The sequence below is a fragment of the Hemiscyllium ocellatum genome, chromosome 38, assembly GCF_020745735.1.
Source record: "Hemiscyllium ocellatum isolate sHemOce1 chromosome 38, sHemOce1.pat.X.cur, whole genome shotgun sequence".
Classification (NCBI taxonomy): Eukaryota; Metazoa; Chordata; class Chondrichthyes; order Orectolobiformes; family Hemiscylliidae; genus Hemiscyllium; species Hemiscyllium ocellatum.
The window spans coordinates 20,515,966-20,533,239 of record NC_083438.1 but is presented as its reverse complement, the minus strand read 5'-3'; the positions used below and the strand labels follow the sequence as shown (position 1 = coordinate 20,533,239).

General features: G+C 43.5%; 1 protein-coding gene across 1 annotated transcript; it reads left to right on the top strand.

Moving 5' to 3' along the window:
* The first annotated feature begins 262 nt into the window (after positions 1-262).
* On the top strand, positions 263-16,966 carry LOC132833905 (transcobalamin-1-like). Its single transcript, XM_060852564.1, has 9 exons — positions 263-305; positions 1,746-1,907; positions 2,999-3,157; positions 4,631-4,786; positions 6,054-6,217; positions 8,823-9,009; positions 12,002-12,164; positions 15,273-15,391; positions 16,905-16,966. Exons 1-9 carry the CDS (start codon positions 263-265, stop codon positions 16,964-16,966), a joined length of 1,215 nt encoding a protein of 404 aa, XP_060708547.1.
* The last annotated feature ends 308 nt before the right edge of the window (positions 16,967-17,274 follow it).

Here is a 17,274-nt window from a genome sequence, read left to right as displayed (position 1 = left end):
GCAGATGACATTGATGGAGATACAGGTGAATTTCTGTCGGATGTGGAAGGATCCCACGGGCCTTGGACTGTGGTGAGGGGAGGTGTGGGCGCAGGCTTTGCATTTCCTGTGGTGACAGGAAGGTGCTGAGAGTGAGGTGTGGGCTGGTGGTGGTGCGGGGCATGGGTCTAACGAGGGAGTCGCAGAGGGAATCGTCTCTCTGGAATGCTGATAGGGGTGGGGAGGGAAATATATCCCTCATGGTGGGGTCTGTTTGAAGGTGATGGGGGATGATGGAATGTTTCGGAAGTTTGGTGGAGTGGAAGGTTGCGACCGGGAAGGGGTTCTGTTCTTGTTGCACTGCGGGGGTGTGGTTGAAGGGAGGTGTGGGAAGTGGAAGAGATGCGCTGGAGGGCATTGACGACCAAGTGAGAGGGGAAAGTGAGGTCTTTGAAGAAGGAGGCCATCTCTGACCATTTCAAAGAACATCTCTGGGACACCCACAACAACCCAAGCCTTTGGTTGAACACTTCAACTCCTCCTCCCATTCCGCCAAGGACATGCAGGTTCTGGGCCTCCTCCATCGCCAAACCCTTACCACCCAATACATGGAGATAGGACGCTTCATCTTCCGCCACGGAACCCTGAAACCACACATGATTAATGTAGATCTCACCAGTTTCCTCATTTTCCCTCCCCCACCCCCCCCAAGTTACTGTGTGCAGTTCTGGTCGCCTCACTTTAGGAAAGATGTGGAAGCTTTGGAGAGGGTGCAGAGAAGATTTACCAGGATGTTGCCTGGAATGGAGAATAGGTTGTACGAGGATAGGTTGAGAGTTCTCGGCCTTTTCTCGTTGGAACGGCGAAGGATGAGGGGTGACTTGATAGAGGTTTATAAGATGATCAGAGGAATAGATAGAGTAGACAGTCAGAAACTTTTTCCCCGGGTACAATAGAGTGTTACAAGGGGACATAAATTTAAGGTGAAGGGTGGAAGGTATAGGGGAGATGTCAGGGGTGGCTTCTTTACCCAGAGAGTGGTGGGGGCATGGAATGCGCTGCCCGTGGGAGTGATAGAGTCAGAATCATTGGCGACCTTTAAGCGGCAATTGGATAGGTACATGGATGGGTGCTTAATCTAGGATAGATGTTCGGCACAACATCGTGGGCCGAAGGGCCTGTTCTGTGCTGTATTGTTCTATGTTCTATGTTATTCCAGTTTCAAGCCTCCAACTTAGCACCGCCCTCTTGACCTATCCAGTCCACCCTCCTCTCCAACTTATCACCTTCTCCCCCGCCTTGATCTACCTATACCCGCCCCCCCCCCCCCCCCCCCCCAATTTCACCCCCTCTCGCATTTATCTCTTAGCTCCCCATCCCCAGCCCACAAAACCTCATTCCTGAGGAGGGCTTATGCCTGAAACATCGATAATACTTCCAGTGACAGGAGGGTCAATGCCTCGATGACACGGTGTTAAGACATTTAGCAAAGAAAGGGTTGGTTGCGGTGGGGAGGTGGTGTTGTGTGACAATGAAATACATTTGACACAGCCTTTGCTGAGATTTGGAAATTTCCACTGGCAAGGATGGTGGAATCGGTGGAATCAATAAACCTGTAAAAGGTGGCTCCGGCAAATGTTTCCAAAAGTTATTATGAGTTAGGCTACTTGGGCAAAGATCAGAAATAGAATAAGAGATTACTTGCAACTCAGTGAGCAGATTAATTTTGTCTCAATTTCTGCTGTCTACGTTCCAATGTTTTCCAGGAGATTACATAGAATGTGCAGCTCAGCTGGAGAAACAGTTGGCTGAGTCTCTGATTTACCAAGACCCTCCAGACCCCAGTGTGGTACTTGCCCTGTGTCTGGTTAAACACAAGATCGAACCACACGTTGTCAACAAACTTAAGGAGACTGTTATTAGCAAAGGTAAGAGAGCGCAGATGGTACAAATATGACCTGCTGTCTGGGAAACACATCAGTACGTTCTGAGCACGGTTTCAGCCCCATGCTATTAATTAAGATAATCGACTGAGCGAGGGATCCACTGAAGGAATGCTCATTTTCAGGTGTTAGTGCTGAAAGAATTCTATATTGAAAGGGAGTCAGTAATGTTGGGGTGCTGCTTTGTCAGAGGCACAGTGATGAGACACCTAAGTGTTAAGGCAGCCCTGCACAGACACGGTGTCAGAACTGAGTGAAGTTTCCAAGTTCACAGTGTCTGCATTGAGGGGTTCACATGCTGTGCGAGGCTCAGTACTGAGTGGGCAATGCACTATCAGAGGGTCAGTGCTGAGGGAGCGCCGCACTGTCGGAGGGTCAGTGCTGAGGGAGCGCCGCACTGTCGGAGGGTCAGTGCTGAGGGAGCGCCGCACTGTCGGAGGGTCAGTGCTGAGGGAGCGCCGCACTGTCGGAGGGTCAGTGCTGAGGGAGCGCCGCACTGTCGGAGGGTCAGTGCTGAGGGAGCGCCGCACTGTCGGAGGGTCAGTGCTGAGGGAGCGCCGCACTGTCGGAGGGTCAGTGCTGAGGGAGCGCCGCACTGTCGGAGGGTCAGTGCTGAGGGAGCGCCGCACTGTCGGAGGGTCAGTGCTGAGGGAGCGCCGCACTGTCGGAGGGTCAGTGCTGAGGCAGTGCCGCACTGTCGGAGGGTCAGTGCTGAGGCAGTGCCGCACTGTGGGAGGGTCAGTGCTGAGGCAGTGCCGCACTGTGGGAGGGTCAGTGCTGAGGGAGTGCCGCATTATGGAAAGGTCAGTTTTATGGCATTCCTGTGATTAGTGCAGAGTGACAGCAACAGTCTCACATGGTCATAATTGCAAGAGCATTGTACGATTGGGTTGCCAGTACTGTATAAAGACTGTACATTAGGAGGCAGGGGCTGCGGATGTGCTGAAAATATCAGGATTCAGATCCAACTTGCACATTGGTGAAACACCTGAATTTGTGAAATCAGAGGATCACTTTGCTTGTGCAGACGCTGTTGAACCATTGGTGCGTTGCTTCTTAAGTTCTCTTCTCAACAGGGGCGAGTATGACCAGTGGGAAACTGGGCCAGTATGTATTGGCATTGAGCTGCTGTTGTGAAAACCCAACGAAGCTGACCATTGATAACAAATTGAACCATGGCATCAACCTGGAGTCATTGCTTTCTGAGAAGCTTGGCCACGAGATTAAAAACATCGGTAAGGTTGTCAACAGGCAAGGGGAAAGCTGTAAGAACAAAGACGTGATGCATCTTATCAATATGTTTCTTTACCAGGGATTTCTGGCTAGTCCAGTGTTTAGAATCACAGTGTCATAGAGTCACACAGCACGGAGACAGACCCTTTGATCCAATCAATCTGTGCTGACCATAATCCAAAATTAAACTAGGCCCACTTGATTGTGCCTCATCCATATCCCTCCAAATGTTTCTAATTCATATACGTATAGAAATGGCTTTAAAACATTGCAACAGTATCTGCAACCATTACTTCTTCTGAAATTTCATTCCACATGCGAGTCACTCTGTCAAAAAAAAAATCAATGCAGGATAGAGTCATACGGAATGGAAATAGACCCTTCAGTCCGACCAGTCATAGTGAGTATAATCCGAAACTAAACTAGTCTCATCTGCTTGTGCATGGTCCGGATCCCTCCAAACATTCCTATTTTTGTACCTATCTAAATGTTTTTAAAATGTTTTAACTGTACCCACATCCAGCATTTCTTCTTGAAGTTCATTCTATACACTGAACTACTGTGTAAAACTAAGAAAAAACCCTCACGACGTTTTCAAGTCATTTTCCTCTCACCTTAAAAAAAAGTGCTCCCTCGTTTTGAAATTGTCCACCCAAGGGAAAAGATACCTGCCATTTAGCTTATCTACACCCCTCATGATCAACTAGTCTCCTTCAGTGATTTGCTATGAAGAATCCTTTAGTTTGTTTAACTTTCTTTCTGTCTTTGGGTTTGCCTCCACCTGTCTGCTTACTTCACCAAGCGCCCCCAACACCCAAACCCTGTCATCAGCGTAGGAATCAATGACTCCCAGCTCTCTTCGCAGTTGGGAATATGGATCACAAGGCTCGAAACATTAACTCTCTCCACAGATGATGTCAGACCAGCTGAGTTTCCCCATCAATTTTCTGTTTTACTTTGAGGGACTCAATATGCAGCTCTTTCTATGTTAAGATTGCCAAAAAAATCTCCTCTTTTGTTGTATCATGACTTGGGTGACTGTCTGTGTGAAGTTTGCATGTTTTCCCTCTGTGTGTGTGGACTCCCATCAGTTTGCTCCCACAGTCCAAAGATGCGCAGTTTGGGTGAATTAGCCATGCTAAATTGCCCACAGTGTTCAGGGATATATAGGTTAGGTGTATTCGTTAGGGTCAAATGTAGACTAACTGGGTAGGGGAATGGGTCTGGGTGGGCTAATCTTTAGAGGGTCAGTATGGACTTGTTGGACTGAATGGCCTATTTCCACACTGTAGGGATACTATAGCTCTGTGATAATGAGAAATCTTAACCCCGATGCCATCGGGGGCGAGTGATGCAAAGTGTAGTGCCATTTGTAAATATATGCCTGAATAGCACAAAGAAAATGAATTTCTAAAACCGAGAATCGGACTTTGGTATTCTTCAACGTTTTAATATTTATCCTCCTCCGCTCCTAGAGGTGAAAAAGCACCCTTTCACCACCTACTATCAAGTTTCACTTGCTGTGCTTGCACTTTGCCAAGATGATTACTTGATTAGGAAGAGCGATATCAAAATTTTCGCACAGGCTGTGATGAACGATGAGCTCTCCTACGGAGACCACTTCTCAGTGGGTAAGTGAAACACGTCAGAGAGGGTAGGTAAATGTCAAGTGCGGTGCGGCTGGTGAGAGGGAGGGAGGAATAAAGGGAGACAAGCACAGGCACGGAAAAGAAGAGAGAGGAAGGACAGAACGAAAAGATGAGTGACGTGGGAGCAAGATAGAGAGGAAGACATGGTGGGGAGCGACACAGAAGGAGAGACTGAGAGAGGGCAAGAAACAGAGACAAAGTGGAAGATGGCTGAGAGATAAAGAAAGTGTGAAAGGGAATAAAGGGAAAGAGAACGACAGATGATGGGGAGAGAGAGAAGGACAAAGAGGGTGTAAGAAGAATCAAAGAGAGAGAGAGAGACTAAGAGGGAGAGAGATGGAGAGACAAGGAACGAGGAAAAGCAACAAAGAGAGGGCACCAGGAGAGAGAGAGAGAGAGATTAAAGAGAGACAGGGTTGTCATGGTGGTGGGGAGAGAAATAAAGAGATAAAGTGAAAGAGAGTGAACCAGGAGAGACAGGAAGACAGAAGAGCAGAGTGAGAGATGGGGAGACAGAGAGGCAGGGAGAGATAGAAACATAAGGACAGAGTCCTTTGGGCGGCACGGTGGCATAGTGGTTAGCACTGCTGCCTCACAGCGCCAGGGACCTGGGTTCAATTCCCGACTCAGGCGACTGACTGTGTGGAGTTTGCACGTTCTCCCCGTGTCTGCGTGGGTTTCCTCCGGGTGCTCCGGTTTCCTCCCACAGTCCAAAGATGTGCGGGTCAGGTGAATTGGCCATGCTAAATTGTCCGTAGTGTCAGGTAAAGGGTATATGTAGGGGTATGGGTGGGTTGTCGCTTCGGCGGGTCGGTGTGGACTTGTTGGGCCGAAGGGCCTGTTTCCACACTGTAAGTAATCTAATTTAGTCTGATGGATGGCAGAAAGACTCAAGTACAGGAGGGGAACAGTCTTCGGCGTGTCACAATGTCATCTGTGTGTCCCATTTAACCAGGCTGTCTCCTTGAGACATGGGCATGTCACCCCTTTAGACCAACTGCCTGTTCAGTGGAAACGTGCAGCTGAGTGCCATTGAACCAATGTTACTTTCTACTTGTCAACTGCATTGATCCACATATAAAACTGTTTCTCCTCTGGGAAAAAGAATAATTACTCTCTCCCGTATGTAGTGGATGATGCCCCGTTGGATTCACATTTCCCCGCCCATCGAAAGGTGTTGTGCCCCCATTTAATCGGTTTGGATTCTGTCGACACGGGCTGCCTGGACACCTTTCTGTTTCTTCACTAGATACGGTTGCTATGGCTGCCATGGCCTTTAGCTGTCTAAACGGTTCCTACAAGCCAGCTGACTCCATCAAGATTGCCTTGACAAAACTGATCATGCAGATTTACTGTGCAAAAGAAGCTCAGGGAACAATTGGGAATATCTATAGCACTGGCCTGGCCATGCAGGTAAGATTCATGTCAGAGTCATTGGCCCCAGCAGCAAGCAAAGAGTGAGACAAGAGGGGAGTAAGGAGAGACATTGGTGGAAGTACTGAAAGAGAACAACTGACAAAGGGTAAGAGGCGTTTGGAAAGAGATGATAGGAGAGAAAAGGTGGGTGGGTAGAGGGAAATGGAGAGTGAGAGAAGTTTATTGGTTGAGATTTGGGAAGAGAGAGAGAGAGATAGAGAGTCCATGAGGGAAAGGGAGGATGTGATAAGAACTGAAAAGTGTGTGTGTAGGAGGAGGGTTGGAGGTGGAGGAGAGGGGTTGGGGGAGGGGGTGGTTAGTTGTGCACAATAAAATTGAGGGTCTAAGCTGCAGGAGTGAGAGGTACAGGGAAGATGGCGAGAGACAGAGATATGGAAAAAAATGGATAAAGAGGTGATGATGAAGATGGGAAGAAAAATTAACTGAAGGTATTAGATTGCACAGAGAGAGAAAGAGAGAGAAAGAGAGAGAGAGAGAGAGAAAGAGAGAGAAAGAGAGAGAAGAAACAGAGAGTCAAAGGGGCAGGAAGAGAGCAAGGATGAGGCACACATATCAGAAGAGACACAGAACACTGGGGGAAGATGGGGACAGGAAAATCAAAGCTGGGACAGAAATTTCAGTTTTGATCTCACTTATATATGGAAATCAAAGTAATACACTGTGTGTGTGGGCTGGGCTAACCATGATATATAGAAATGAGAACCTACAATGCCCTTTTAAAAACAATCAAGTCAAGATCATTAGAGACCAGAACTCTATCCAATACTTGTGTAGTCTCGTCATGTCCTATGAATAATGAAACTGCACCCCTCATGTAGATTCAGCAATATCAATGGTGACTAAAGATATATACAATGCTCCTCGTTTGTTTGCACCAATACCAAATCGACCAGGAGAGTCTACAATACACTGTGAATGATTTCATCATCATTGTATTCTCACAAATCTCTTCCACTTTATATCGAATCTCAGTCATCGGTGTGTTTTTTAACTGTAGTTTTTTTCAAACTTGCAGCAGAATGCTTCGGAGTATACAAGAATGATTGTCTACAGTCAGGCAGGGAGTCTTTTGTTTTTCTGAGGGTTGCTGATGTGAGAGACAAGTCAAAATGATGCGCAACATACTTGTGCTAACCACAAACTGGTAGGAAGTGGCGTGCTGCTAATGACATTGGATTATTAGTTCGAAACACTGACCTAATGTTCATGGTACAAGCACACCGTAGATGATGGAATTAGGTGATAAAAAGAATTTAATAAGCAAAGTTGAATAACACACGCAGACATGTAATGACCTGTCAGAATCCATCAAGTTTCCTCATGCCATTTTGGAAATGAGATCTGCCACACATATCTGATATGGCCTACACATGATTACAGACCCACAGCGTCATGTTTGGCTCTGAACTGTCATCTGGTCAGATTGGGATGAACAGAACATATGGCTGAGCCAAAGAGACCCAGATCCCATAAACTAAGAATAATGACAACTGTAGATTTCTAAATAATATTTCCATATGAAGTGAAGAAAGCACTTTCATGTTTCTTAACATCACTGCTATTCAACATTTGTTCCTTGACGCTTGTGGGTGTATATTTCATAACTGCCAATCTAAGACATTGATCATTTATTAAGACCTTCCAGTTCACTGAACAGACTTCATGCAAATCTCTACTTAAATAACAGCTTAGAAAACCCCGTTCACATATTTCAAGCTGTGACAACATACACAGACAAAACATAATCCACAACATTTTAACACACTCAGCACCATTCAAAATAAAATATGAAATGTCTAACAACTGTCAGATATTAGAAAAAATGATCATGATTCAAATCATAATCTTCACCTTAAAAAAGCAAAATTTCTTCCTTTCATCGCTGCATAGGAGCAGGACTAGTCCATTCAGCCTCTTGAAACTTTTCCACCATTCAATGGTTGATCTGTGGCCTAACGATATCCATACTTTTGGCTCACAGCTCTTTGCTTAATAGAAAAACACCGAAACTGTTTCCAATTTAAAATTAGCAAGTAATCCAGCATCCACTGCTATTTGTGGAATAGAGTTCCAAACATTTAACAATATTTGTGTGTAGAAGTGCTTCCTAACATCTATGGCCTGGTCCTAATTCGCAGACTATGTACTCTAGAATATTCAACCCATACAAATAGTTCCTCTTTACTTGCCCTGGCTATTCCAGTTAATATCTTGCAGAGTTCAATCAGATCACCATTTAACCTTCTATATACCAGAGAAACAGGTTAAATTTGTGCAATATTTCCTCCTAACAAACAGTGAAGTCCAGGTATCGTTCTACAATTTCTCATCATTGTTTATGCCCTGAAGCCCAGTTATCCTTATGTCATGTCCTGTAATGTTCATGACTTTGCTGCTGTGGCAAGGGAAACAGTCACATTCTCACCTGCCGTGAGAAAAGTTATTTACAAATCTGATTGAGGTAAAATTGGGGAAATGTCAAGTATTCACCTAACAAGTGTTATCGTGTCATACAGGAAGCCCATGGCTGATTGAGTATATGGCCTTCCCTGACTCTATCCCTCTCATCTTTCACGCGCAGGCTCTTATTGCTAACAGTGATTTCATTCCATTCCCCGTCTGGAATACTTCAAAGATTCCAGAGAGAGTTGTGGAAGAAATCAGCCAGGAAGCATTCTCAAACTCGGACATGGCTTCACAGATCTTGCCACCTCTGTTGGAGAAGACATATCTGGAGGCTGGTAAAGGGTGCTATGGTGGAGTAAGTGGTAAGTTAATGCCGAATTCAGGTGAATACAGAATATGATGGAATATGTGATTTCAGTGATTATTAGTTCCTCATTTGACTGTTAGCCATACACACCAATGGCTCAATATCTAGTCTGACATTCTTTAGATAGCCATTGCTGAGGTAAATGGAAGTGCAAATGGAACTCCATACTGTTGAATTGTTGGTATCTACGGATTACTGAGCATTTGGTGAGTCAGTATTGATTATACACTACACTCTCAGAGAGTAAACACTGACAGAGAGTCAGTGCTGAGACTACCACACTGATGAAAGTTCAGAAACGCAGAGCTGCCAATTAGCGGATACCAAGAGAATGATAAACAATTAGAACAGCATTATCGAGGAACACTGCATCCCCTGAGGGTCAGTGATGCAGGGAAACTTTCACATGCAGTGCTGAGAGAAGGTGGCACTTCAGAGAGGTCCCAGCGTGTTTGTATACAAGTAAAGGACTCCAAAGTTTGTGAGAAGGTTTGTAGCTCGGGTGCTCGTTGTTGTGGTTCTGTACTACACTACTACACTTGCTGCACTACACTGTCAATGAACAGAATGAGCATAGAACCATTGGTATTTGGGAACTGAAAATGCCAAGTAATGTTGAATGGTAAACCATGTAGGTTAGCTGCACTGCAGTGGAGCAGTACTAATAGAACATCACTCCCGGAAAGGACCAGGATTGACTTTTAGCTGCAGAATTGAGGGATCCACAGCAAGGGAGCCTTCCTCGGCTTTTGTGACACATCTGGGGGAATGTTACATCATGGAAGAGTGAGTATTAAAGGCATGTTACCAGTTTTGGCATCAATACAGAATGAACATTGAACCATGACCAGGGTAATGGGGAGCAAATGGTGTACTTTCAGAGTATTCACGCTCAGGTTGTGCTGTTCTTCAATGGGTCTCGTACTGAAGAAGCTTTGTAACATCAGGATACAGTATTGTCGGCATTGACTGGGACAGGCCCACGTGAGATATGCATTGCTGTTGGTGCCATCTTCCAGAAACAGAAGGAAAGAGTTACGTTTCTGGACAACAGTTAACCCCATGATAGTGAGGGCTGATAATTCCGTTGTCAGACAGAGATGAGTTATTTCTCTCATATTAGCTATGGCTTTTATTGTGCCTTGGTGGGATATCCATATTATTTACAACTGAGCAGTCCAAGTCTGGAGGATGCAGAATGTTATACAGATAGAGAACACCTTTGGAATGTAAAGTCACAAAAGTGGAGGCTTGTCTGAACTTGAGGGGTTGACCAAGGTATGGAGAGTTGAGGAGATTGCGGTGAAATGGAAGGATGTTAAGATTGCAAAAGCTTATAAAAGTAAACATGGTGGTAGGGGAGGAATCGTTTACAATGATAGGAAAAGTTTTAGCAACTGGGGGAGTCACATGGAAAGGGTAAAGTTGTAGGGCTAGAGGATGTGGCAGATTGGAATGATGGATCTAGGGGCTGCTGCAGAGATTAGATCTCAGAGGTTAAAATTAGCCAGAGAAAAGCAGCAAGCTGTAGACTATTACCATGAAGGTGTTTGGCGGTGTGATGCCATGCCAGATTCTTATATACCATGTTTTGACTAAATACCATAATTGTTTTGATACTTGAGGCAACCAAATCAAATCAACCACCCTACCACTGTGTTCACAACACAGTAAAATTGAAATAGTCCTTAATGCCTCTCAAGATTGACCAAATGGTTTGTAATGATACTTTTTAAAAAGCCAGACAGGATCAAACTTTGTGAATAGATGATAACAGAGAACAGGTTTACAGCTAAACAAAAGATTTATCAATTTATTAATAACTCAGTCACTTTAACAGAACAAAAGTTAAACTACAATAGAATCTAATAAATGTCTTCGATTTTAGTGCAAACTTCTTTGATTCTAGCATTGCCCATTTCTGTGTGACAGCAGTATTAATGCCTCCTGACACAGGGTATTTCTTTGCAGTTGTTAGTCTCAAAATTACTGCTAAAATGGAGGGATCCCTGGGCTTCTTGTCATTCAGTTCAGACTTGTCAAGTTGGCATTCCAACTTCTTTATTTAGTCTTGCTTGTGAAACTTGTTCAATTCCAAATAGTTTTCACAAATATAACCAAGCCAGATTCACTTGGTTTCTGCAAACCCTTCTCCCCTTTACGGTCTCAATCGTAACTTAGCCTACTGATTGGTCTTCACTGCAGCTGGAATGGCATTCTTTTCGTTTCTCCTATCTACACCTGGAATATGGGTGCGGTAACTCATTTACTTTAGAACACCACTTTCTAAAATGTTTTATGTCCGGCTGCAATTAACTTGTTCCAGTCCACCGTAAAGTCTCTCATCAATCCCATATAATCAGCCTTACCCAACGTAATCGAAACGTAATCGACTAGCTCACTGAAGTTGTTTCCACGGTCCTTAATCTCACAGGCACACGAGACTGCATCTTGCTTGGTTTTTAATGGTACCAAATGCATGCAGATAGTTTCCAGAAAGACCGGCAGAATAGTCATTTCATTCTTAAAATGGAGATTCTATTCCCTGAACTTTTATTAATTGAGTAATGAGAACACAACCAAGGCTCAATCAAATCATATTCCTGTAGCTTTCAGAGGCACAATCCTTTTTGACATGAACATAGTCCCCAAAAAAGTTCAAACTTTGCCCATCCCCCGTCAGACTGACTGCCTCCCAGCGAGGTCCCAATTGGAATTCAAAATCTTCATCTGTTTCAGCGTAAGGCCACTCTGGAGTCGAAGTTCTGTAGAGCAATTTTTAACAAGAAGCAAAATACAATAAGGCCGAGCCTCATAAACAAAATGTTGTATTTTCTTTGTAAAACTCCTGATGCTCATAGTCCAAAGGTCACCTTCACCTCCAAGCTCACTTGTCACAGCTCTAATTGACATTAACAAAAGATTTAAACATACTCATAATGAAATGTCAACAAGGGTTCTAACATATCTATTTCTCTTTTATTTAGGAACACAGTCAAAGGCAGAGATAAGCTATAGCAGAATGATTTCTGTGGACTACACTGTAAATGATGGCACCACTTTACATTCCATCCATCTAACAGTCCATGCCGGTACAGTCCTTCTCAAAATTATGGAACTTGCACAGGCGATGGATTCAGAATACTTTCGGTGAGTCATGGTCAAGCATTGTTGTGTAGCTACAGCTACCTGTACTAATACACCAATGCATAGTGGAAGATTGTGCGAAGGGACTTCATTCTAAATCATGATGTTGAGATAAATATGGGACATTGAGATGGAACATTGGGATGGGAGATTGTGAGGGGAAACAAAGTGGGGGTGGGTTTGACAGTTGTGAAGGTAGGTGGGTTGAGCAGTGGGGAAATGGAGCAGGTGAGAGATGAGGATCAGTGCATTACATTAATAATGTGCTGAATTGATTGTAAAATGCATTGGATGAAGAGGCGAAGTTGTAGGTGGGCATCGGATTTTAGTGGATATCAAGGGAGTGTCGAATGTCCGAAATGTCTGCTGAAATAATCTTGGTGTGGAATTGGGGTTTGGGGCGTCTGTAGGAGGGATGGTAGCTTCGAGAGTTTATGCAGGATTGAGTTATATGAAATGGTTCGATTGCTGAATTTGAAGTGTGGAAATATAATTCATGAATACGACATCATTATTGACCTCAGAATGTGAAGTATCACTTGGCAAGAGAAAAACATACAATCTAATACAAACAAAATCTCCTTGCATTTCACAATGGAAATTTTACACCCTCTCAAGAGAATCAGCATTGTGCACATTAAATGACATTTCTTAAAAGGAAACTCATCTACACCTCATGAAAACTTCCTCATTCCTACTAAATAAGCATGCCCTGAAAATCAAACCTACTGAATTCTCAATGGAAAGTTTTGCGACTCAGTGAAAACTTGCCCACACTCGCTGGTGTAATATTCCATCGAGCACTCATTGGAACTTCACTCACACACAGTGTCAACTCAGTTTCCCTCTATGGAAACACTCTTAGAACTCCACAGAATCCCACTCAGCCTTAATAGAATATCTGTCACACTTGTTGGAAAGTCACTTGCATGCAATGGCAACTTATTTACACTCAGTGAAACTGATGCTTTCAACAAAATCTCACTTGTTTAGCTGTTTAAAATTGCTTTCACTGAATGTACACACACTCTCATTCAATGAGAATTTGCACTCAATGGAAACCCACCCATACTGTAAGGAGATTCATTCAGATTGAATGGAGACTCAATGCATCAACGGAAACCCATTTTTCTCTACATGGAGATTCACTCAATGAACATTAATTTATGTTCAATGGAAACTTGATCGCATTCAACGGGAACTGCTTCATATGCAGTGACATTTCTCTTATACTTGTTAGAAATTTGCTGACATTCAATGGGAGTTCACACTCACTCAATGAGAAGTCAGTGATACTTGATAGGAACATACCTACAGGAAAACATGACGATTGCAGATGCTGGAGAACAGAGTGGAAATGTTTGGCGCTAGACAAGCACAAAAAGTCAGAGAGCATCCTCAGAGTAGGAGAGTCGATGTTTCAGGCATAAGCCCTTTATCAGGAATGTGGGGGTGGGGGGGTGGGGGCTGGTGGTTGCAGGGTGGAGGGGGTTGAGTGGTAAATACGAGTGGAGTGGTGCTGGGGGAAATGTAGCTGCAAAGGTGATAGGTAGCTGCAGGTGGGGAGGGGGGCAGCGGTGGTAATGATAGGTCAGAGTGGAGAGTGGAGCGGGCAGGTGGGACAAGAGAAGGGCAGGGCGGACAGTTCAAGAGGGTGTTGCTGAGGAGGGTGTTGGATCTGGGATGTGGTGGGGGGGGGGGGGGGGAGGGGAGGTGAGAAAACCAGTGAAATCAATCTTAATACCGTGTGGTTGGAGGGTCCCAAATTGGTAGATGAGGCTTTCTTCCTCCAGGTGGCGGAAGGCTAGGATTTGGCAGTGGAGGAGGCCCAGGACATGCACATCCTTGGCAGAGTGGGAGGGGAAGTTGAAGTGAAATTCACCCACATTCAATATGAACTATTCCACTCTCTGTGAAAGTTCATATCGACACAATGCAACTTCACTCGCATCCTAACAGAAACTCATCCACACTGGAAGTAAACATACGCTAATTAATAACTCACACAAGCAATGGAAATTTGCTCACAAAGCAGTGAAACCAAAATCACGGTGAATGGAAACTAGCTCATGGTCAATGCTAAGACACGTACTTGGTAGAAACTCATTCACATTCAAGAAAAGCTGACGATCAAAAGGAGCCCATATGTACTTGAGAAAAATGCATTCACAGTGTTAACGCAATGATTCTTGAGAAAAGTCACTCATGCCCAATATAACATCACCAACACCCTATTGAAACTCTCTCTCATGCAATCAAATCTTTCACGCGATGTAAACTCTGTTACACTCAACGAACAGAGACATAATAATTGGCACATAGTTAAACTCTATGGACACTGAAATTCACTAAACAGATGTACATTTTCATTCCATGCAGATGGAATTCATTTTCAATCAAGTGAAGCTCTTTTCCAGGATATGGAAGCTCACTTACTCTAAAATAGAAAACATCACTCAATGAACGATACTTCCATTCGGCAACTTAGACTGGAAGAGGTAGAAGAAAGAGCCAAGGGAGATTTTAGTTTCATGTTCACAGTGAGAAAGTGTGTGTGAGAATGACACACAGAGACCCAGGCACACATACACACACTAAAAGAGAGAATGAGAGGCAGATAGGAAACAAGGCAGAAAGAAAGCAAGAAAGATGGAAAGGGAAATAGAGAGAAAGACTATCAGGGAGAAACTTCAAAAGAGAATGTTGAAACGTGATAGAAAAAAGATAAACAGTAGCATGGACAGGGTAAGGAAACCACAGGAGGAGAGAGATAAGAGTAGACACAGATTCTAATTTAAATTAAAAAAAAGAGAAAGAGAAAGGAAACAGATGTACAAGCGGAAAGAATATACATCTGATCGAGGTAATGATAGAATGAGATAGAAATAAACAGAGGAAGATCTTGATGTGTGTCTACTTCCAGACTCTGAGTATGGAACTGTGCAGGAGCTACACTTCACTGACACAATGTTCATAGACAACTCATCTTTCAGAGTTTAGGTTTTCAGGAATTTATCTGTCCTTGAAACTTGTCAGTTATATGATGTGTGACCACCTCTGTGTTTGAATATCAACACGTTATTCCCACATGTTGTTGTACCCCTCATTTAGATTCAAGGCTATCCAGACTTCCTTGGGCCCCTTCATCACCAGCATTGGTGGTATTCCGGCCAGCAGTGATGAAAGGACCTTTTGGCAGTTTCTGAATGGGACTGTGCCAATTCCTGTTGGTAAGAAAGAAATTGTGTTTGTCTCATTTTTACACCACCTATCATCAACTGTGAATGCCCAATATTGAGGTGCAATAACATCAAAATCATCATCATCAATTTAGTACGCATAAGATTCCATGCAGAGGAATGTGATAAAGAAAGATTTAATTAATTTTGCTAATATTGATGGAGGGGTACATAGGACAACAGTCCACCCTAGGTACTGTCAAGACAGTAGTATAGAAATCTCGTGGCTTTGAGCATCTGACTGTAGAACACTCCACTGGACTTGATCATCTGACAATGCAGTTCATCTGGCAATGAATTTCATCTGACAGTATTCCGTAGTGAGTATTGAAAATCCTAATGCTTCTTCAATACCCACACATTGAAAGTCCAACTATTCCTTATGACTACTTTTCTGACCTTGCAGTGCTCCTGCCAATCAATGGACAGTGCATTGATCTGCAAACGTTGCCACTTAGAAATTGCATGATTCCTTCAATCCTGCCCATCTCATATTTCAGTGCTGACACACGACTGAATGTTTGAGGGTATGGCACACCTTCAATAACATGTGATGATGTCCTTTAAGATGGTTAGGTTACTCTTAATCTTTCTCAGAAGGGCCGTAAAGACAGATGTCCCATTTTGTCTGTATTTCACACACAATTTCTTTCACACCATTCGAACTTGCAGTATTCCTTCAAGTATGAGCATTCCAAAAGAGCAGCACTTTTTCAATACTTATTATTCCAGGATGCTTTGCCCCTTTAGCATTGAGCCTGCAATGCTCTGTTTTCTCAATGTTTGTTATGGACTCAGTCAGACCTTCTGAAAACATTTCAGGAAGGTAGCCTAGACTCTCACTTTCCTCATTGTTTTAAGTAGGTGTAGAGTGGATATCCAAGGAGTGATGCAGCTGACCCAAACACTTAGTTTTAAGCAAAACAGAATTTATTTGTTAGATTATCGAATGAAACACAGACAAAAGCGAACAGAATATAGAGTAACTTAACTACTTAGAAACCAAATAGATTCTATCACAACTTCACGGTGCTTTTCTAATTATATGCAACATTCCCGATAAACATCTCCTGAGCAAAAATAAAAGGTAAAGTCAGACACGGGTTCTAAAGGGAAAGAGAGATGGCAGTGAGATTTAGCATGGAACTTTCTTCCACTGTAACAGTTCCTTTGTATTCCCCAGCTGCAACTGACTGCTTGCCAAAACCAAACCCAAACTGGGGAAAGCCGAGCTTTCACTGCAGAAGATTTTTTTTTTCTTAACTTAAAAGCTTCCTCGAGTAGATAAATGCAGACAAAATGGGACATCTGTCTTTACGGCCCTTCTGAGAAACAGTAAGGGTAACCTAACCTTCTTAAAGGACATCATCACATGTTATTGTTGTGCATGGATACGTGTTGTTTGCCAATCTGTTCCCTGGAAGAATATTGTGGACAATCATTGTCTGCTTTGCTGATTGTAAGTCCTAACAAGCTCAGATTTAACTCTGTTCTTTCTTCTTAGGTGTCGCTGAGTACGAACCTTCCAATGCGGAAAATGTCATTGCAATACTGTCCAAATATTGACTCATGATAGTAGTGAAAGCAAATTCAGGTAGTAGAAAATAGTCTGAGACTAACAACTAGTGTATGTTAGCAAGGTATGTGCAGAGAGTTTTTAAAAATGGTTCCTTTGCGTAATAATCAAGAAACACTCCACTCTCACAGCAAACAAACGTCTTTCCAAGTTAAAGAAATACCACTGACCTCGACATGACCTTACTCTGATTTTGGCATGAGCTAACTCTAATACTGATATAACCACACTTGAAATCTGCCATGAATCTAATCTTAACTCCAAAGCGAAACTGACCTGACCCAATGCTGACTCCGAT

What these genes read in the sequence shown, in the direction of transcription:
- LOC132833905 (XM_060852564.1), top strand. Translation starts at nt 263, where the DNA reads ATGGGGGATGATGGAATGTTTCGGAAGTTTGGTGGAGTGGAAG. An exon ending in GTGCTATGGTGGAGTAAGTG is followed by an intron (nt 9,010 to 12,001) that starts GTAAGTTAATGC and finishes TCTTTTATTTAG; the next exon opens with GAACACAGTCAAAGGCAGAG. An exon ending in ATGGATTCAGAATACTTTCG is followed by an intron (nt 12,165 to 15,272) that starts GTGAGTCATGGT and finishes CCCCTCATTTAG; the next exon opens with ATTCAAGGCTATCCAGACTT.